This window comes from Porites lutea, chromosome 6, assembly GCF_958299795.1.
Source record: "Porites lutea chromosome 6, jaPorLute2.1, whole genome shotgun sequence".
Taxonomy (NCBI): Eukaryota; Metazoa; Cnidaria; class Anthozoa; order Scleractinia; family Poritidae; genus Porites; species Porites lutea.
Window position 1 is genome coordinate 12,233,443 of NC_133206.1, and position 23,108 is coordinate 12,256,550.

At 39.1% G+C, this 23,108-nt stretch overlaps 1 protein-coding gene across 1 annotated transcript; it reads left to right on the plus strand.

Annotated features, from left to right (window-relative positions):
• Positions 1-625: 625 nt before the first annotated feature.
• Positions 626-19,685, plus strand: LOC140940105 (kinesin-like protein KIF19). Its single transcript, XM_073388997.1, has 21 exons — positions 626-1,011; positions 1,220-1,303; positions 2,949-3,059; positions 6,135-6,222; positions 6,908-7,044; positions 7,168-7,290; positions 7,491-7,583; positions 8,287-8,394; positions 8,764-8,842; positions 9,039-9,097; positions 9,239-9,361; positions 9,943-10,081; positions 11,117-11,207; positions 11,518-11,595; positions 12,671-13,275; positions 13,775-13,911; positions 14,272-14,329; positions 15,038-15,182; positions 16,941-17,464; positions 17,864-18,106; positions 18,815-19,685. Exons 1-21 carry the CDS (start codon positions 973-975, stop codon positions 19,075-19,077), a joined length of 3,327 nt encoding a protein of 1,108 aa, XP_073245098.1. The 5' UTR covers positions 626-972; the 3' UTR covers positions 19,078-19,685.
• The last annotated feature ends 3,423 nt before the right edge of the window (positions 19,686-23,108 follow it).

Sequence of the window (23,108 nt, forward strand, 5' to 3'; positions counted from 1 at the left end):
CCTGGTGTGTGCTGTATCCACTGAGCTGTGGAGAGACTCATGGAGAACAAGTCCATGGATATAGAAGGTTAAAAAGTTCTTTGTCCCTTGCTGATCATCACATTTTTCAATAACAGCACAGGGAAAGTGATAATATGGGATTTACAAATAGTATGAATTGGATTGGGTCTTTCCTTTTTGAAAACCATTAAAATGCCTACAGTGGCTAGAAATTAATGGCAGGCAAAGCTCCCATAAGCCGGAAGAAAAGGTTGAGCAAAAGTGACAACATTAAAAAACAACTTCCAAAATGTTGTTGGGTTGCCTGTGGTAGTAGTACTGCATGCATTATTTAATGGCTCGATATCATATGCCCAGTTATGTTAATTAATTAACTTTGCTTGAAGGGGTAATCAAAATGACAAATTGGTAAGTTTGTTTTTTTCTTTTCTCAGTCCGCTATTAATAAGTATTCAGCACAAAAAGAGCTTTGGGAAATTAAACCCGAATTCTGCCTAATGTATTTTCAGTTTATCAAAAATGTTTGAAAGAAAAAACTGATTCGAAGTTGTGTTATAAATACCCTTCCGGCTTCGTTCTGTGCTTGTTATTAACTTGTCGCCTTGACTACAGTCAGTGTTATGTGATGTCACACAAGCTGTGAATGTTGATAGATCTGCCCTGTGATTGGCTATATCCAACTTGTGAAAAGCCTAGAAATCGACAGCAAAGACAATATCAGAACGTAGCAGAAAGTCGTAATCTTCTGTTTTATTTTCGTTATTTCCTGCTTCTTTTCTCTTAGAATGTAGCAGTGTACGCGGTTTCGAAGAATGCGCGCAGATAAAGCGCGCAAACACGTGCATTGGCATTCCAAAATGGCGAAAAAAAGTAGCGAATGGAATCGAATTTTCGAGAGTACGAGCTGCTGGGACTCTCAGTCGTTTATCAACATTCAACACAAGTATCTGCTAAGTAAACTGCGAAGTCATCATGCCAGATAAGGAAAAAGAGAACACTCATAATTTAATAGTAAGTAAACGGTGTTAAAATTGTGAAGTTTTAAGCTTAACTTTTCGCAAGTGTTTGTAATTACTCCGTAACGCCGCTCACTCCCGATTAATGACTTCTCGGCGAAACAGTCTGCATGTGCAGACTGTGTGTAGAAGGTTGTGAATTTGTTTTCCACCCCTGTATGAGCGTTTGTTCATTTATGTCTGTATGATTATCTTTGTTCAAGGTGGCCGTTAGAGTGAGGCCTTTGAATGCTACAGAAGTGGAGGATAAAAATTGTACGGAGATTGTGCATGTGCTTGACGAAAATGTGAGTGGCCATATAAGTTTACATTCAATATTTTTATGGATACAGTTCGCCGTTTGAGAGGACTGCTCTTTGCAATAACGATGATTACACCACGGGTACCCCTTTACAACTTGTAGCTCGTTAAGTTTGGGTTCAAACGTTATATGCTTTTGTAAGTGCATGTTTTGCGCGGTGCTTGAGAGATCGGAAAGGATATCGTGGCTCTCATTACTTTAGTGTATATGGGAAAGCTCATTGTGCCTGTTTGTTTTTAGTCTCGTAGTCGTTCAAAACCATCCATCTTTGTGTTCCGGTTCTTAGAAGAGTTTACTTCGGTCCTAGCTTCTTTATTCAATAATAAAAGAGAGTAATAAAACAAAGACTTAGTATTCTTTTCTTGTAAATTTCCGAAAAAATTATTCAATGAATATGAATGAAGCAATGAGACTTGAAACAATACTGTTTCTATGCAAGGAATTTTTTCTTGGAAAAATTCATTGCATTGAAAACAAGGAAGTGCAGCAATATTGTAATATGTCAAAAATATTAACTACTGAACAAGATGTATTAACTATAGTCCCAGCTCTCATAAGCGACCACCTCGGAAATTCGAAAAAGTGGTTGTAACCAGAGCTAGTCACTTACGAGAATGAGCTGTTGTAAGCGACTGGGTGGTAAAACAATAGAAGGTGGTCGCTTACGAGAGCTCATTAATAATTCATAAAGAAAAACAAAAGAAATTTTGTTTAAGGTTATCTGATATAGACATGGCTAAACTTTTTTTAGACCATTAGTGCAGTGTGCAGTTTCATTTAAGTGCTGATTTACTGTGAATAAGACGCTGAGTGGCCATTGAGAAGTCGCTTGCAAGAGCTTAAAAACAAAGGAAAAGTCCAGTTGTGTAATCCTAAAAGTGTTCATGGTCGTTTATGGGAGTGGTTGCTTACAACAGCTTTTCATTACAAATTTTAAGTCACAGGAAATACAAATTTAATTGAAGATATGATTGTGGCAGTGGTAATTGAAAATAATTTCGTGACTTCAACGGTATTCAAACTCATGGCCTCTGCATTAGCGCTGCAGTGCTCTACCAATTGAGCCATGAAGACCCATACATTGGGAGCAGATTATTGGATTAAATTTGTAATTCCTTAGATTTCAATTACCACTGCAATGATCATATCTTCATTTAAATTTGTATTTCCACAGTTATATCCAAAGTTTTATCAGTTTGCTTTTCACCAACACATTTCTCTTCTAAACAAAGAGAGGGCTATTACATACTAATGTGTCTTAATGTGCACTGATGCATTTGATTTCAGAGCAGACATGTAAGTTTGTCAGCCTAGTCGCATGGACTCGTCCAGTCGGATGCATAGACTCTTATTTACTGATGTGTATAATTTACGCGAATATTTTGGTGCACTTAGTTTGGGCATGCACTCTACATGCACTGCACTGTAGCCTGTGTTGCAAATGCAAAATTAAGTTAACCTCTGTTTTTATGTCTGAAGCAGTGTCAATGTCCTTGTTCTGGGACTTAACTGGAGTTCAGTTTTGTCTGTGGCACAGGCTTACTTAACTGGTGACCCCTTAAAGGAAATATTAGGATGTTTCTGTGGCAGTTATTTCAGTAACTCTGGTGGATTGACATATTATATTTCAGCTGGTGGTATTGAAGGATCCTAATGAAGATCAAGATGATGTTTTGAGGGCAAACAGGTCCAGAGAAAAACAGTACATTTTTGATTGTGCATTTGGTCCAAACTCAAGTCAGGTGAGTCATATAATGACATATTTATTTTTTTGGAATCAGCGTTCAGATAGTTTTTGTTTTGTTTTGTGAGTGGGTTAATCTCCACGCCCATTACAAAATAATTTCATTACTGATAAGCATTAATTATATCCTGTTTGGGAAAAAGGTTAGGGTTTTAGATATGTTAAATAGCAGTATTGTGATGATTTCTCCCCTTCAAAAATTTCAAAGGGAAAAAGTCTTTACAATATTATTAATATTCTAGCTTGGTCAAGGAAGTGTCTTGAGTAACTGATTCCTTTTTTTAAGTGTAGGGGTTCCAAAATCACAGCCTGCATGGTTGTGAGCATGTTGTGTTTCAAGTTATTGTAAACAAGCAGTATTTCTGTTTGGAAACCCACTAATAAGTAACTTGCCATATCTAGTAACATGCACTTGAGTTGCTGATCTATAGATCACTTGCTTTGGTCTGTGATTTGCTAACTGCATACATGCCAACTCTCGTGGATTATCCTTGAGTCTTCCTGATACGGCACTGATCTCCCGCTCTCTTGTACGGGTCACCATACATGTATTTCCCAAATAAAATCATCTTTTGAAGCCCATTTTTGGCTCAAAACTTGAATTTTTCTTATTCGCAGTAGAGTTTCTGGGGCATTTTTGCTCGTATTTAGTCACTGACAAAGATTATTTCTGGCATTAGAATGATGATAGACTACGAGTAGTCCCCATTTTTCCTCAGGGATAGTAGAGCGAGCAAACGCGAGCGTTACATTCGCTGATGATATGACATCATTTGTTAGGGACAAATTTTCGCATCGCACCCTTTTTGATACTATCGATCTGTTTAGTACATACTCCGGATTGAAGGTCAATCACGACAAAACGGAAGTTCTTCTACTAGGAAATATGGAAGTAAACAGCTCAGAACTAGGTGTTAATGAAATAAGTAAGGCCATAAAGATCCTAGGGGCTCATTTCACCTTTAATCACGCACTGTTTTATAAGCTTAACTTTGAATCAATCGAGAAATCTCTGAGGGGATTGCTGAAGGGCTGGAGCTGGAGAGGTCTTACACTACTTGGAAAAATTCAAGTGATCAGGTCTTTCGCCATACCAAAGATTTTATACAGGGTTGTTCTCATTTCAAATAAAGAAGAGTTTATCAAAAAAATAAATACTTTGCTATATTCCTTTGTTTGGAAGGGAAAAGATAAAGTAAAGTGCAGAGCTTTTATTAACCCTATTGATAAAGGAGGCTTGAAAATGCCCAACATTGAGTCAATGATCTCTGCCCAAAGAATAATTTGTATTAAGAGATATCTCTCCATTGACCCCGCTGGCTGAAAGTTTTTTCTGGATTTTTATCTTAAGAATGTAGGGGGAAAATTCTTGTTTCATTGCAATTTTAACTACACTAAACTACCGGTAACTCTTCCAGAATTTTACAAAGAATGCATTGTGGCGTGGACCCTTTTAAATGAAGACAACCCCTCCTCATCCTCTGAAATAGCAAATCAGGTCATATGGAACAATCAGTTCATTTGCATTGAATCAAAGTCAGTCTATAACAGTAGGCTGATTAATCTTGGAATTGTAAAAATTGGAGACCTCTACGACACGTGGGGAGGTTTCAAGTCGAACAAGGAACCATTATATTCAACTCTCTCACCAGTTGAACATTTTCTACTTTTCAGTCTGTTCAATGTTTTTCCTGAAGAATGGCGCAAAATATTAAAAACAAATAAAACCTCTATCTCTTCAAAAACTCATGATCTAATCCAAACTGATTTCAAGTTACATATTGAAGGGAAAAAAGTCAATTTCCAAAATCTTAAATCAAAGTCATTATATGACAGTTTTGTTTCTAAGATATCCAGTATACCAACAGCGCAAAGGAAATATAACGAAGCTTTCAACACACACACATTTCAGTTGGACTGGGAAAAGATATATCTACTGCCCTTCAAAACAACATTGGATACTAAATTAAGAGAATTCCAATATAAGATATTAAACAGGATCTTATACACGAACAAGATGCTGTTTAAGTTCAAAAAAGTAGATTCTCCCTTGTGCGATTTTTGTGAAAAGGAGTTGGAGACCATAGAACATCTCTTTTTCCATTGTACAAAAGTAAGCATGTTTTGGAATGAGTTAAAGTCTGTACTTGATTCTTTTAATATAACTATTAGGTTTGATATCATGAATGTCCTTTTTGGGATCTTAGATACAGATAATATAAGCATTCTAGTCAATTACATCATTCTTGAAAGCAAATATTTTATTTACCGCTGTAAGTTAAATAAGGGCTGTTTATGTGTAAGTCTGTTAGTCGATAAATTTAAAAAAACGTTTCAAACCGAACGTTTTATCGCGAAAAGAAACAACAAAATCCATTTCCATGATAAAAAATGGAAGCCGTTACTCCCATTAATACAACAGTAGTTATCCAAACTTCGTTTTTCTAATACTCCCTGCATTATTCTGTATTTTAAGTTCAAGTCGAATAAGTTATGTAAGCCTTGTAGTGTAGTGCAGCGTAGCTTTTTATTTATTTATTCTATTTTCTTTTTTTGTTTTTTTTGTAATGAAGGTAGTTGTTGTAAATTTTGTAATGTTTGTATGTTTCGATCTGTATGTTGTTTGTACTATACCTGTAAAAAGAAAACAAATAAATAAAAATATACAAAAAAAAAAAAAAAAAAAAAAAAAAAAGAGCAAAACGCGAGCGTGGATGTAAACCACCCCACATGAGAAAGGCGAGATTTGGTGGGGAGAGAGGAAAATGACACTGCCACATCTCGCCTTCTTGATAGTATGTATTTCATGTAAGACTTCTTGTAATGTCCTAAGTCATTTCCATTGGGGGCTGGGTCAATTTGTCGGGGGGATGGGGTCTGTTGAAATTCCGGGGGGGTAGTGAAAAAAAGAGAGTCTCAAGATTTTAGATCTCCAGATGTTGGCATCTCTGTAACTGTTTCCATGTTTTTCCAACATCCCACGTGGGTTATTTCTTGGTAAACCAATAAACAATGTGGCATTGCTAACAAACGTCTGTCACCTACAAGTAATACATTTATCTGTACTCGACAGGCTGATGTTTACAGTGAAGTGGCCAAACCATTGATTGAAAATGTCATAACAGGATACAATGCCACAGTGTTTGCTTATGGAGCCACAGGTACAGTCGACTCCTGATAACATGAACCCTCGCAAACTCAAACCAAAATTGATTTCCCCTTGATTTTCTCCATACACTTACTGTAATTTTACCCTTGATAACCACCTGCTAACTCGAAGAAATTTTTGTTTCCCTTTAGATAATTTCTATATAATTTTACCCTCGATAACTCGGACCATGTTTTAAGCATAGTTACAAGAATATTGCACATATTAAAAATGTGTGAAACAATTTACCTGTTTTAAGTTAACTAGCATTGGTTCTCAGTTGTTAAAACCCCCTTAAAATTTCATCCCCCTCTACCCCAGAACTCTCATAATTTTGTCAAGCGAGTGAAAGGTGATGAGTGCAAAAGAACCGAGATGCCTTCAATTTCAGAAGTTTTGGGACGAGAGAAATGTTGTTTTTATTTGAGAAAAAAGTCTCATGAATAGTCAATCAGTAAAGAGAGCTGGTACATGTAGGAGGAGGGCGGGTCAGAAAAAATATCCTTCACAAACAGGGGGGGGGGGGAGGGGGAGAGGTCAGGAAAATTAAACTTGACCTCCCTGTATTTTCAAATAAGCCCCCGCCCCCTTTAAATAATGGTCCATCCCTTAATTGTGATCGAATTGGTGATTTTTGAAACTGTCCTGACGCAATGTTAGAAGAATTTTTTCATTATTTTTTCTGAATTAATTTTTAGGAGCTGGAAAGACATTTACAATGTTGGGTACTGACAGAGAGCCTGGCATAATGGCACGTGCCTTGAATGACCTTTTTTATGAAATGGACAGAACCAAGGAAGACATGAAGTACAAGGTTTCAATGTCATATTTAGAGGTTAGGAATATTACAACCGTCAAAGTTTTCAATGTGCTACTGCACAAACGTTCTCTTAGACCTGATATGCCTACATCTTAATTTTGACTCTATAATGATGTAATGTGTGTTCTACTTCAACAGATCTACAATGAAATGATTCGTGACTTGTTAAACCCATCTTCTGGATTCCTTGAGTTACGAGAAGATAGTAAGGGAGTGGTTGTTGCTGGTATCTCTGAAGTACAAGCTAAGAAAACTAGTGAGGTAAATATTGATTGTAGCCATACATGCATCTTGGTGAACTTGTGGTTTCATGTTCAAGGTTTGATCTTCTTAAAATTTGAATTTTATGGTGAACTTGAAATATTCATTTAGCTTTAACAATAATTTTTTCAATTTCTACCATTTATCTTTTATTTCCTTTATTTCTGACTGTGGTGTTTAATTTTTTCCCCCTTTTGTAGGTAATGGACCTACTTGTGATGGGGAACAAACAGAGAACCTCTGAACCAACAGCAGCAAACAAAACCTCATCAAGATCTCATGCCGTCCTACAGGTTGGAAAAAGATATGTGTTTTCTTGTTTCACCTTCACCTTAAACCCTTATTACTTCCCCTGTTAAAATGTTACTTTGATACAAGTCATTCTTGTCACAGGTTAATAAATTCAATGAAAGTGCATTTTATTTATTTATTAATTTAATATATCAATAAAATGCACTTTATATGAGAGTCAATGTATTTAGCACAAAAGTACTAATTGGGGACACAATTTTTTCCGCCTCTTACTGGAGACAAGACCGCCATTTTATGTGGTCTTCCAAGCCATGTGAAGGTCTAGCCGCTTGCAGTACAAAGAGAGTACCTTCATTTCTCAGTTATTTTAAGACCCTGAGTATTGGTCTGGCCCCAGGAAAATCGAACCTGCAACCTCCCGCTCTGCAGTCAAGCGCTCTACCGACTGAGCTAACGCTGCCGCAGTTGTAGTTACCTTGTTACCACTACCTTGCATTTTAGCAGTACGCCAAGTTTTTGAGTCGTGGAACGTAATGATTGTGTCTGTTTTGCAATGTATCTACAGTAGACTCCTGATAATTCGAACCTTCAAGGGAAACAAAAAAAGTTTGAGTTACCTGGCGTTCAAGTTATCAAGGGTAAATAGAAAATGTTCTGAAGGGAAATGACAATTGCTTCGAGTTAGCGGGAGGTTCGAGTTATCAGGAGGCGACTGTACAACTGATTTTACACCTTTTTAAATAGGTTACAGTCACCCAGAAAAGTCGTGTCAAGAACACCATTGATGAATTCAGAGTTGGAAAGCTGTTTATGATTGACTTGGCAGGATCAGAGAGAGCTGCACAAACAAAGGTTTGCAAATGATTTCCGGGGGGGCAGGATTTTTCGAAGGGGGGGTCACAGCAGGGACACCATCCTGGGATTGCCGACTATATATGGTTTATACCGCTGCTCTCCCTCATGTATCAGCGGGCTCAGTCATACTATCGCAGCATGAAGGCCCATATTAACTAAAGACAAGAGCCTTTGACGAAAATACTTTACAAAAAAACAAATTTTAAAAAAGTGGGCTTTTCAACAATGGCTTTTACGGCCAAGATATTGTCATGGCGTTTTCGCCACCTGAATATTGTAGGTTGTTTGCTCAAAAGAAGGCCTACCAAGGGGGGGTCATGGGTGAACAGTGCTCATGTCTGTTTTCTGTCTTTTTCTGTCTTCTAGAATCGTGGAAAGAGAATGATAGAAGGGGCACACATCAACAGATCTTTGCTTGCACTTGGAAACTGCATCAATGCATTGAGTATGTGATGTTATTTTAAAAAAGCTTATTATGATCAAGCGGGATGCACTGAGATGGCAATCTCTGGAGATCTGGGGTGTCAATTTAATAAAACTTTTACACATGTAATTTACAAGTGTAGCTATTGTTCTTAGACTCTAAAACAATGGCTACACTTGTAAATTACTCATGTAAACTTACTTTTATCCTTTCTTAGGTGAAAACCGAGGTCATTATGTCAACTACAGAGACAGCAAATTGACAAGACTATTGAAGGTATGGAAGTGTAAAGCTTGCTTGAAAATAGAACAAAGTTCTATGTTTTCTACATAGACTTCTTAATTTTCGGTGCCTAAAATTGTAAGACAAGTTGTAAGTTGCTCTAATGTAATAGGGGCTTGCTTTTTTTTGGTGTAGGACTCCTTGGGTGGTAACTGCAGAACAGTCATGATTGCTCATGCAAGTCCAGCAAGCGGTTCATTTGAAGAGACTCGCAACACTCTTTTGTATGCAGACAGAACCAAGAATATCAAAACAAATGTAAGTATGAACAAGGGAAGCAATGGATGGTGCAGTTGTGAGAACAACAGTGGGTAGAATTTTCGCTGTGTCAACTGGCATGTGGAAATATAGCCTCTTCTTCCGGGTACTTTCCCGTGTGTGGACAGACAAAAACGGAGGTTTTCGAATACAGTACTAGAATTACGCTTTCTCTGTAAGGAATGTTATCATATTTGGATAGTTTATGTGTTTTTATATGAACGGGCCAAAAGATTCAAATACGCTAGGAGTGGATGCTTGTTCCCAGATAAGTGTGGACAGGGCCTAAGACAATACTGCAATGATCTGTCTTCCAAAGGGACTTGGGACTTTCTAGCTGGGGTGTGCTGCCCTATTTTTCAGATCTCGGCCCCTTTCTTTCTTATGCACTTCCATAGTTCCCTTGAAAACCATACTTGTCTCCAAAGCAAAATGGGCAAATTCTGTATCCAATTTTCAGACCAAAATGGCCCAAAAACCATACCCTTTGGGGCGGCACACACCTACCAGTATATGGTTTATACAAGGAAGACCCCCTGGGTCTGTCTTTAATTTTTACCAATTTTTGTTGGTGTTGGCAGGTGAAGCCAAACCAGTTCAGCGTGTCTTACCACATTGCACAGTATACCAACATCATTGCTGATTTGAGGAAGGAAATCTTTCGGCTCAAGCTCAAAATATCTGAACATGACACAGAATCAAACGATGGCAACAGCTCAAGTAAGTTTCTGAAAGACAACACATTAAGTTATCAGCTTTCTCTTATAGAGGTAATTATAATAAAACATGTCATTGATTTTAGTGTTCCAATGTATTCCTTTTACTTTTTGACATCTTGTTATGTTGAAAGAAAGAGAAAGGACATCATAGCCTGCAAGCAAGCTATCTTGGGGCCCCCATAACTTCCCAGAAAGCTTGTCTGCAGGCTAAGAACATTAGCCTGCAAGAAAGCTCTTGTGGGTGCTCTGGCAGTGGGGCGGGAAAAGGAAGGAGAGCTTGCAACTATGTCTCTGGAATTTGAATTCCACCTCCAATTCGTCTGTGTTTTCCCGTTGACTGAGCTGTCAGATTTCGGCCAATCAGCGCAAAATGGAAACAAGTGCGAATGTAAACAAACATTGAAAATCACGTGCCAAGGGTAATGACATCATTACTAATGTCATCTCCGTCAATCAGCATTTCTCATCAACTTTTTTATGCAGATGTTCAAATTCCAGAGATGTAGTTGCACGCCCTCCTTCCTTTTCCCACCCCGCTGCCAGAGTGCCACAGAGAGCTTGCTCGCAGGCTAAGAACATCAGTTCAACTTTTATACATGCCAAATTCCATGGTTTACACTTGATTGTACATGTAATACCAGTGATTCTAAAACCTCAATCTTGTGTTGATATTAACCTCGCAGGGCAAGCTTGAATAAGTGATCTTATTTGCTTTGTGCTAACCTGCAAGCAAGCTCTCCTGTTTAGGGAAGCAAAGCAAGCCTCGCGAGCTCGCGGCTTCACCACTCGCTCGCGAGTTCTCGCGAGACTCGTTTCACTCGCCCAAACAGGAGAGCTTGCTCGCAGGCTAGCTTTGTTCTAGCCTATGTACAGCCGCCCCCTCCCCTCCTCAGCGGGGTAGGGGGGTGGCTGTACACAGGCTAGCTTTGTGTGTAACTCATAATCTCTGCATGATGTTGTACTATTGAATTCTTTCTGGCTCCACCCTTAAAGTGATGTAGACCTTGCTTGACGTTGTTCTCTTTTGTTCTGGAAGAAAAAGAGGAGTGCAAGGACAAGAATCCAGAGGAGATGAATAGACTGAGAGATCAGCTTGTTGGTACATTCAAAGAGCAGATGGATATCAGGTTAATTTCTTTAGAAAAATAGACAAAATAGCCAGAACAGGATGGAAAGTATGCAAGTTAAGTTTTGCTTTTCAAAACAAGAAAAAAAGAATGGTGTTTCCGTGTATGCTTAGTACCTGCCAAAGAAGAATGATAAGTCAAGTCACATATTACCTGGAGTCTGGAAAAAGAAATTATTGTTTTGGGAAAAAAGTATGGAAAAAGTCTTGAATTATGGATCCAAAAATCTGTACAAACCCTGGAATAAGAGACATTTGCGGAAGGCCCATGGTAGGAAATAAGGACCAACAGTACTATTTTTCAATTTTAGGCGCAAACTTATCGAACTGGAGGATACAGCAATGCAGATTTCACTGAACATGAACCGATATATGTTAGTCATTGACGAGTAAGTATAAGACAATCTTATGAGAAATCCTTTCCAGCTACCAGTACTGTCATTGAGGAAATAAGACAAATGTTTTTTCGATTAAAGCCTCAGAAGAGTTTGGAATGGAAAAATGTTGGTTGAGTAGACCAAAGCCCGCTGAAAGAAGGATTAATTAGTAATGTGACTTTCCCTCTTTCTTGAGAATGGCACCAGCCATTAACCATACTATGTAGAGCTTCTGTTCACATATAGGAACGTTGATTTCGGCGCGATTTCAGTAACCGAGCGGAGCTGCGCCGCGCCGATCTCTTAAGATGATGTTACACGGGAGGATTTGCAAGGAGGATTTTTAGCGCAACACAACGTTGCAACGTTCGAACAATGTTGTAGCCATTCGAAACAATGTTGCAACGCTGTTACTCTAAAAACCGTCGTTGTCAATCGTCTCGTGTAACGTCACCTTAAAGGGAACCTCCACTTCAACAAAAAGATAACTTTAAATCACAGGAAATAACTGTTACAGTCAAGTCAATCTAAAATATTTTTAAAGAAAGCGTTTGTATCCCAAAGAAATAACTTTTAGATTCGCCTATTTTTGTTTTCAAATTTTGTGGGCGTCGCCATCTTGAATAATTGTGAAGTGTTACGGTTGCCCTATTGTTATTAAACAAAAGCTCTTTGTGTCAGAACAATAGAGCAACCGTAACACGTCACAATTATTCAAGATGGCGGCGCCCGCGAAATTTGAAAGTGAAAATAAGCGATTTTAAAATTCCCTTTTCCTGATATAAACACTTTTTTAAGGAAAAATTTCGAACAAATTTGTTTATCAACATAATGTTATTCGATTTAAACTTATTCTGTAGTAAGAGTGGAGGTTCCCTTTAAAGTGGAGAGTCTCATATCGGATAGATGTTCATACTATTCCGGGTAGTTTTTTTGTCGGCATGGAAGGCTATCCCGTATAGTGTGAACGTACTCTAAGACCAATACAATAAATGTGACTCTCGTGTACCGTGCTGTAAACAAACGATAACATTTTTGTGTCCTGGTGTCTTAACTTTGACTTTTTCCCTTTACGTTATAATTTCAGGTGGGAACAAGAGAAGGCCAGACGGGGAGTCCGAAAAACGTCAAGAACCCTATCTGAAAAGTCCGAAGCGTTAGTTTCGGAATCAGGAAAACAGAGCAGTAATTCTTCTACGCAGAATGAGAACTTTTCCAATGAAAACAGCCGAGAAGGCACACTTTTGAAATCAGACAGTTTAGAGGATGTAGAAAGCAAAGACTTGGACACTGAAAAGAATCAGACATCAGAACCAAAAAATAATGAAGCTACGACGATTGTAGAACCCGAGGAGGTTGCTTTTGCGCGAGACGAAATCACTACTCTAATTGCAGAAGAAAAACGCACCTCCGAACTGAAAGCTAGTTTACAGGGAAAACTTCAGCAAACAAGAAAGGAGGTTGAAGCTTTAGAGGAACTTTTACCCAAGAAAATAAGCAGCGAGGAAAATCGAGAAATCTTGGGTTTGCTGTGCAAGGTGCACGAGCTAGAGATAACAAATGCCGAATTACAGTCGAGCTCATTGCTGAGAGAGAACTTACTGCGTCAAAAAGACTTGGAAATGAATAAATTTGAGTCGAGACAGAGACTGTGCGATGAAATTATTCAGATGCAAAGAGGGTTCATTAATGGTAAGCTTCCTGTAGTGTTCTATGAAGAAGAAGTTCAATTCAGAACCAAATAACAAAGTGAAAGCCGTTAAAACAGTGGATTCGTTGGGTGATTTTTAACTACGCAATTTCTATTTAGATCAGGAACCTGAACGGCGTTCCCTTGCTTGACTCAATCCTCGGAAAAATGACAGACGAATATATGAAAAATCTAAAGCAAGCGTCTGGAGAAATTTACGCACAGTAACGGCCCCAAAATTTGTTAGTTTTTGTTAGCTGTGTAGCTTTAGTTTACAATTCACATTTTTTTCAAAACAGCCGTTTTACAGAAATTATTCGACATTAGATTCTCATACAAACACTGTAATTTCTCACGCGTTTGCCTACTCGTCAAGAAGGCGTCGAAAACCGTGACAAGGTCTATTACGTCCGATGTTACGGTTAGAGGGAATGTGGATAACCGCTTGTTTATGTTGGAATGGAGTATACCCTTTGTGATGTCCTGTTTTTATTTTTTAAGATTCAGGAGTCCAGTGTTCTGCAGAACTAGATGCACTTTATGAGGTTTACATGGAGCAGTCGGCTGACTTTGAACAACGGGAGAACACCGCGAGTACAGAAGAAAACACGGCAACCTCTTTGAACTCTATTCAAAAAGTAAAAATTTACATCTTTTCGTGCTTTACAACACAGCTCTCTGATTGCATTTCTCCAGAAAGAATTGCTTCCTTGAATTGAGTTAAAGTAGAGTATGAAGAGGGCATTTCCGAATTACTCTTAAGCCTCTTTTTGATTTGAAACTCATTTTCCATGACAGATTTTGGACTCAGCCTCATTTTAAAAGCGAGGCTTTTTGGAAGTCGGAAATGGTTTCCCTAGCCAAGTCTAAAAGCGGAGCAATGGTCCTGTTTAAGTGTGGCCGTTTACTAGCTAGAATACATGACATCGAGACTGGTTGAAGGCTACAAGCCACTGTTGTGTTCATTTATTTTTCTAATGCAGTAAACCATTTTTCAGGCATCTCTACTGGCGGGAGTTAATCGACGAATGATGCCTTTAGCGCGAGAAAGATTATGTAAGTATGCGTGCGTTATGAAGAACGTATTTCATTGTTAAATTGCAAGCGAATTACTTACTCCAGGGATGTACTTCAGAGGTGGCCAATCAAGTTGACCAATCATAACTAGAGCCGCTTTAGTGTGTATTGGGGTTTCCATCACTAGTGTTCTTGCCGTTTATTGAAAGGATTGATTTTATACTGTTAAGTTTCTACTGTATTTATAGATTTTCAAACGCAAACAAAAGTCCTTTTCAAACTTTCCGCCTCGGGTTTATTCTTAATATATTCTTAAAATTTCGCGAATTTCTGCCTCGATATCCTTATAAAATAAGTTCTTATACAAAAAAAAGACTGTATAAAGCTGCCCAACGCGGAACGAGGGGAATCATTAACTTGCACTCACTTACCTTGCACCATGCTATCCTTATCTATATCTTAGGTTTCTCACCTTCGATTCATGTTCGTTATGTTTTTTACTCTGATTCTCAATTGCTCAAATAAAAAGTGACTTTCATACCCCTCCAATATTGTGAGTTATTAACGGCGTGTAATCCTTTGAAACGTTCCCTTTTTGGCGGAAAATAAGGGAATAACAGAGTGCGTATATAAACGTGGACATCAATTTCCAGGGTAATTCTTACAAAGTAACTGCGAAGCTTCCTAGAATCAGTGACAATTCTCAAACATGTACGTCGAATTAAACTGAATTGTTTTCCTTCTTAGTTACCTTCAGTAAGCTGTCGCCCTTGAGTGAAGAGACTCCATCACGTATGGTGTCACTTCAGAACTCACCAGTAAAAATGTCACGTGCCACTCCTTCCACTCGCCCTCAAATGTCCGATGACGTATTCGTAGAAGAGGAAGCCAGGTGAGAAACTTCTTTCTTAAATCAGATCGGCTTATTTGATTTGTGCTATTTATAACATTTTCGTGTTTTTCGCAATGTATTTTCTGTGGGCGTTAGGATTGAAAATACCGGTACCTAATAGAGTGTTTTCACATGACGTCACGGCGGCCATATTGGTGTCCCAAAACAATGAAACGGCGGCCATGTTGGTGTCCCAAACCAGTCCTGTGGGAGTTGAACTCTTTCAAGCAAACGCTTTCTTTTGTTCCAATAAATAAGCATAGATGCTCGCCACGTGAGTGAAAACGCTATATAAGCTCTCCCACTTATAAGCCCACCCCCGATTATAAGCCCCTTCCCCCTCCCTCCCCCCCTGGATATAAGCCCACCTCAGATGTATATTGAAATAAATTCGATTGCCGGTGGCTTCACTTTCGGCAGATTTTTCTCAGAGTTGCAAAGGAGCACGCCATCTTTCTTTTCAGTATCACAATGTTCCTTGACAAATAACACATGGTCTCATGGGATAAATAAACGGGACCAAAATAATTAGTATAGGTAATAGCACGATTTGTAGTGATATTTGGCATAAATACCAAGAGTGATATTTCAAAATTGTTATTTGAGACAATTTTGAAATATATCACGAGTGGTATTTATGCCAAATATCACGTACAAATCATGCTATTATTTGTTTATACTACTATCCGCAAAAGGTTGTAATTTTCACATGTAGGTATTTCAAATTAAGCTGAAATACCACTGCTCTAAGCCAATCAAATTGCAGAAATTTCGCATGTAGTGGTATAATTAGTGTAAAACGTATTTTAATCACCTCTGCTCTGCTATAGCTTGTTTCGAAGTGCTTTTGAATCAATTTAGGTTTCTGGGAAACTGCCCACCTACCCCTCCTCTAAGCTAATATTACCACTGCTCACTTAGGGCTAAATGATGGCTTAGGGGAGGGGTAGGTGGGCAGTTTTCCAGTAACCTAAATTGATCCATGCTTTTACTGTAGAGAGCTTTGATTTGAGGGCGAGGACGAGTACAAGATTTAACTTAAAGTTTTCTTCCTGTTTTCAAAAGCTTCATTTTACCTTTTTTCACCAAAAAAGTTGGTACGGTTATTTATACTGAAGGAGGTTAAGCCCTTTCCCGGTAGCAAAATGATAAAACTGCGTCCTTGGGATAACTTGTTCTCGCCACCACGACATTCTCGCTAAAACTCGTAGCAGAATGACGACGGCTACCACGTTTCCCGCCAAAATGAGGCTGGTAAGCAGTACTCAGTATTGAGAAAATCTCGTGGTCATCTTCGTCTCAGAATCTAAAGCTCCATATTTCGGTTGTAAGCCCCTTAAGAAGATGAATAAGCCCAGGGCTCATAAGGGGAAGTTAACGGTAACCGTTTGTGAAGGCACATGCGACGTGTTTAAGGTAGTGGGATTCATACTTCCAGAAACCAAAACAACGCCTGAAGACTAGAACAAACTGAAATTCTTCAGTGCTCGCCTACCAAGAAAGGTATGTTCTTCTGCACAGTTCAAATACAGAAGACTATCATTTTGATGCTGATGGTTTGCATGGTACTTGAAGAAATTACAAGTCAGTGTTGAATATGATCGACAACTGTTCTTGTTTGTCCCTCTGAAATGTTCACCTTGTCGAACACTAGCCTGTGTACCGCCCGCCGCTGTACACAGGCTGGCTTGACATACGTCTCATCCCATAAAAACCACATTTTTTTGATTCATGTATGTGTTTTTCTTCCATTGTCAGCTCTCAGCCATCTCTCCCCACACCTAAGAATACGAAAAAGCTCCACAGTTTGACCGACGATGGTGAAAGTGAGCGCACCTCACCGACGCCCTCATCCATGACTGAAGAAGTAAGGGAAGAAGTTAGGCCAGTGACCCCAGCTAGTCCTGTCTTTGCTAGGACAAGAAAAATCGCCGAGATCGCCGCGCGACGACGTGGTGGACTCGAGAAAGGTCTCAGCCGAAGTAGACTGGAGATTGATGACGAGCTTCCTTCAAAATCCAACTCTGTAACGGATATGCGCGCGCATGACCAAGCTGTCGGAAGTCAGAAGGAGAAACGGGACTCGAGGATACCAGTGAAGGCATCACTTAGCATGAGTGACTTGTCTGTGATTGACAGAAGAGCTGCAGACGCTTCATCAGAAGACTCGGTACCTGTGGACAAGAGGAAAGGGGCTGTGAGAACTAAGCTGAACAAGGTCACTCAAAGGAAGCCCAGAAGACTGCGATCCGCCTCTTTGGATGAGGGCAAGGTCTTGAGAGGTGAGTGTTGTTGGCTTCTAAACATTAGTGTCGATGTTCAGCCGCACTGCTTAATATTTTAAGTCGGTGTCATCGTCGTCGTCGTCTTCGTCGTCATCACCATCATTAGAGACCTTAAGATACTAAGACAGGGCGACTCTGAGAACAAGATTTTCTCAATACTCTGTGGAAGACACTCGAGGTAGGATGAATTTGCGTTTCATACAATGTAAAAAGCAGTTTTTCAGAGGAAGCTCTCACTTACCCTTCTGTTCATACATAGTCCCTAATAATACCCTTCACAATACAGTTTGAAAGTTAATTGGAGTTTGCATTTTATTTTCCTTAAAACTCTCGCTACAAAATACTTTCAGCTCACTCGTCCGTGTTTTATTATTAACTGAGTACAAATATTTTCAGTAAAACCTCGGCGCACACGTAAGGAAGAACTTCAAGAAGCAGCAAGGCAGAGGGCGGCGGCTGCTTTGGCTCAGAGGAATCGGTTGTACGGAGGACAGCACACAGATGCAAGAAAACATGTTGTATCGCGACGATCGAGAGGGTCAAGTCTCAGTAAAACCACAACCACGCAAAGCACTGATCAAGAAAGAAGAAAGACAGTCGTGAAAGCAGCTGGATCAGCAGCTAGTAATCCAGTGGAAGGTCAGTGTTGGATTAATTATTTAAAGATAAGTAAACTTGTTACAATATGTAGCAAGTGACTTAGGGTTAGTGAAACTGTGCCTCTCTGTGTCTTGGTACAGTTTCTTTCTCTCTCATTCTTTTGTTTCTCTTTTCCCAGGTTTTTGTTTAAACAGGGTAAACATACGTCTTTATGTGTTTTTAAATTCGCAATGAAAACAAAAAATGAAAGTCGTCAACAGTATTTATGTTTTGGTATTTTTCCTACATGTCGGAAGACTTGAGTTTCGTGCGAACATCGAAAGCTAGAGTTCGATAATCGATTATGAAAGGAACTAACTCAAGCCTTTTTACATGCCTTCGAGCTGATTGCTTAAACACATTAGTTCGGTAGCTTTCATGCAAACTTCTCCTATTTCTTGTTCTTCAACCTTCTAAGCCCCAATATCCACATACAAATTCTCCAGACTGATTAATCTCTATACATTTCCTTAAAGAATTAGTGGATAAGATTTGTTACAAGATCAAAGAATTTTCCCTTGGTCATTATTTTATTATTTCTCATGCCCTTCTCTCTTGATAATGTAATGACATTGTCCGGAGAAAATTGATTTTGGTCGCTCTTGGCACTTCAGGGTTAAGGCAACATAAAAGCTTTTCACGAGGTCTACATAAGCACTTACTTTATTGGTCCTGGATAGTTGGTTTATTTGTTGGTAATATTTTCAGGCGAACTTCAGACTTTCTGGACAAGTGTGACCCCGCCCTCCACTGTTCATCAGTATGGGGTCAACTACGGGAAGGGACACACCATTCAAAAGAGATACCGCGGACCAGCCGAGATCAGCGGAACCGACTCGACCCAGTCCACTCCGAGACTAAAGCCAAGAAAAAATCCGCCAAGGAATGGGACCAAGTCTGTGGATGAACTGTCAGTGAGTGGTGTTGCTGTGCGGCCCACTAAACAGGCAGCGGGCGTACGCAGAAGTTGATGGCGTCATAAAGAAGTTGAACGTCTTTGGGTCCACTTACCCCGTTCAGAAGATGAAAATTTGTAATTGCAGTGATGTAATTAGTGAAACAGTGAGAGACTGATAAGATAAATTTAAGGCAAAATACCAATTCCAGTGCCAAAAACCTGGAAACAGTCTAAGAGTAACTGTTGCTGTTAAAGAGCCAAAAAGATGACCCACTCAAGTTTTAAAGCTTCCTTGTTAACAGTGACCGCTTCTGTATATGAAGTGTAATACTACTAGTTCAAAAATCCCGGACAGTTTTGTCAACTGAGATCTTATGCCTTCATCTGTGAGAAGAAGATAATGGATATATTTGTCAGCCTCTGGGTTTAAAGGAGTAAATCACAGGCCTGACTCAAGTAAATAAATGTCTTTGTTCGAAATCCATATGTACATAATGAATGAAAATTTACATAACAGTACATAGGCGCTATATATTTATAAGGTTTCTCATTCGGAATTTTCGTTTCGATTCGAACTGTAGAAAGTGAATGAGAGGAACTATTTATATTAACATATCAACTCTTTGTAAAATACATGTTTTAATAATATCATTGCATAAAATAAGTTATTGTCTACACAAATGTGTCACGTGACTTGGATTGTACTTCTTTTTCTAAAAAACTAAAAACTGCTAGCAGAGGTTTCTTTCCGGCATGGTTTTTAGTATTAACGAAGTTATTTGCGTAGCTAACATTCGAGTAATCCAGGGGACGGGAGGAAGGGAGCCTGGGAACGAGGTTCAAATATCTCATCAACAACAATATTTACCATAGTGCCCTTTTATTTTGGAACGTATAATAAGAAATTTGGAGTTCAACTCGGAAATGAAGTTTGGAGGAAGTCTTGTGTTGAAAGAGTTTTATTATGTATCACCATTGTTACCTGTCTATATTTAACACAAGGGGGCGTTGGATATGAGATGGTAGGTAGCCAACGAGGTGCGTAGCGCCGAGTTGGATATAATCATCTCATATCCAACAAGCGCGGGTGGAATAATTGTTTTATTAAAAACGCCCACAAAATATCGAGAATTCTTCCCGACTTCATTTGTGAAAAAAAAAACGATTTTCAGCTTGTTTTTAATTTTGAGCAGACGCATACAGTTACCATATTTGGAGAGCATGGCATAATCGCTCATATAATATAATGGCTAAGCCAATCATAGCTCTATATTTGCATTATGCAATGATAATAATAATAAATGTTATCCTCTGGTGTGGCTTTCGGGGGTGGGGGGGGGGGGGGGGGTTGGGGTTGTAAAAGCAACGATATGTAGGACCAGTATCCCATCAGCTTCAAGGTTTCACCAATTCCATTTTTTTTTTGTATTTTTGATCAACTCACACAATTCACATTTTAGAACTGGAATCCACCTTCGTCCTTGGAGTACCCACACTCTACGAACCTCTGGAACCTACTCGCACTTAAACCATTGTGATATTGGTAAATTTAGACGCAATGGCAACTAATCCAACTAGAAAGACTAAGAATTAGTATTTTAGACTCTGTACTGTCATATGTACCTCATGCAGTTGGTGATTACCAGGCACGTGGTTTTAAGGCCTTGGGCACGTGATCAATCATAGCATGGCAATTATTGTCATGATCTTCTCCGAGGCAACAAATAAGACTCAAAGGCGGTATGTCGCGCTAAATGCTATCTTGTTAAAAAGATACAACGTGTATTCGCATCAGTCGAATTACAATAATCGGTACAGTTTTGTTTTTGAAGACTATTTTAGTTTAGTCATTGAAACTTTTTTTGTCGTCTTTTGCTACGGACTGGCAACATATAAGGGTAGTGCTCACTGATGGAAATTGAATTTTTTCAATATCTTCATAACTCTACTGAAACATTTTGGTGCATCAGTTTGGGTAAAGGCACTAAGCGATGAACCTAAGGCAGCAATATCCTCCTGACGTAGCCTCCTCAAGGCCAGTCTATATATGGGCCCAGTGGGGTCAGCTCAGTTGACTAGGAAAGCATTAGCCCGGCCTTGTGTTCATTTGAAAGCCGGCCGATCAACCGGGATAGAATACACAAATTTTGATAATCTAAAAATTAGGATTTGGGGAAAGTAATCAGGAAGAGAAAAGTGTTATAAATTTGAGCATTATTCATCCCTGAACCTCAAAATTATTTCTTTTAATTTATTTCCCCAAGCCTCAGGGTATGAATTCTAATTATTGTAAATATTCAGTAATATCGGTGGAAATTGTCTGTTGTTCTGATAGTTTGTACGCGACTAGATTATTATGATGTTTGCCGCAGTTCGCAAAGTTCTTTTGGCATTACTTTGGCACTACTCAGATCTTTTCTGACGATAAACTCACAAAAGAAGCCTCAATGCTGTTAAGGGGCCGACCATTTGACTTTTGAGGCGGGGTATGAATGATTTCAGAAAAAAATATCCTACAGACTGATTCCGAGGGAAAAAATCTTGCAGGGAAATACCTGACATACAACGGCGTTGTATGTCAGAGGAAAAAAAATTATATCAGCAGAGGTTTGGGAACAAAAATCTTACCCAAACCAAAGCATTCATACCTTTCCCCCCTCCACCCCCCCCCCCCCCCCCCTCCCTCAAAGGTCACATGGTCGGCTTGCTATATTTTTCTTTGATGCGAGACCTTGGTCATCCGAGCTGGATTTTTGCCGGCATGATCTAGTCGATCTCCCGGTAGCGAGTTTGACTAATAGTCGCGGGTCGCGGGTCGCGAGTCCAAAGTCGCGGTCGCGGGTCCAACGTCGCGGTCGCGGGTCCAAAGTCGCGGTCGCGGGTCCAGTGTCGCGGCAGGGAAAAATGATTTGGGGTTCGAGGTAACAGCTGAGTGAAAACGGCTGATATGAACACAATATAAAGGGAAAAACTCTTTTTTATGCACGATACTTCACGGTTGCCAATTTGCAGGTTACGGATGTTAGAGTCAACAAAATAATGTCTCAAGAAAAGACCTAAAAAAAAAGCTGGCCGACTTCTTTGTTCAACGCAAGTTTATTTTGTTTTCTTTCTATCGGGCCCAGTTATACTTATGCATAACAGTATCTGATAAAAAAGTTACCATAAGTTACCATGCTTTTTTCTTGTCGATGAATTGCTCACAAATGCTTAGGGGTTCATTTACTGAAAAATATGCGATACACTTCATAGACTACAGATTATAAACGTTACAACAACTTAAAGCCTTTTTTTAAAAAAAGCGAACTCGGGTTCAAAAAGCTACGAGTCTATCGGTAGAAGAAACGAGAACTCTTATATTTAACAAATGTTTTCGACAAAACTGAAAGAAAATGTAAACAGGCACATGAAACTTCATTCAAGCGGTATTCAAGGCATGAATTTAATATGGAAACAAGTAATAATCCACAGAAAGGAGTCTGTTCCTCGAAGCAAGATTTTCGCTTAATGCTTTTCTTTTTACAACTGAGACGGCAACCCGGAATGTTCAATATAACTTCTTGTTCTCTTCACCTAAATGGCAACCAGGACAACCTGACAATAGGAAGCCATTCAATGAAAACATGCATCGTAAATAACCAAGTGAGTAAGTAGGTAAGGAAATAATAACGCCCGATATCATGAAGCTGAAAAAGAAAGTAAACCAGACACTGAAAACGGTAAGTTATCAACTCCACCAGAGCTAAGAAAAGACAATAAATTAGGTAAGTAATTCCAGATTCCAGGTACCGGATTGGAGTCTTTGTCAGTAGAACCAAGAGAATATGGTCTATTCTGTCTTGGTAGAACTTGGATTCCGGATTTCAATCGTTACTGGGAACAAACTCCTTTCTGTGGACAAGAGAGGATAAAACTCGAGCTTTATCCCCTCTTGCTGTGGATTATTACTTGTTTCTATATTAAATTCATGCTTTGAATACCCACTTGAATGTACTTTACTGGCACTTAAAGCCCAACGTCTCTCCTCCTCTTTCCAGTTACTTGAGCAAAGAGTTTATTTTGGGAGTTTGCGACCAGGAAGTTTTTCAACAAGCGTTTTCTTTA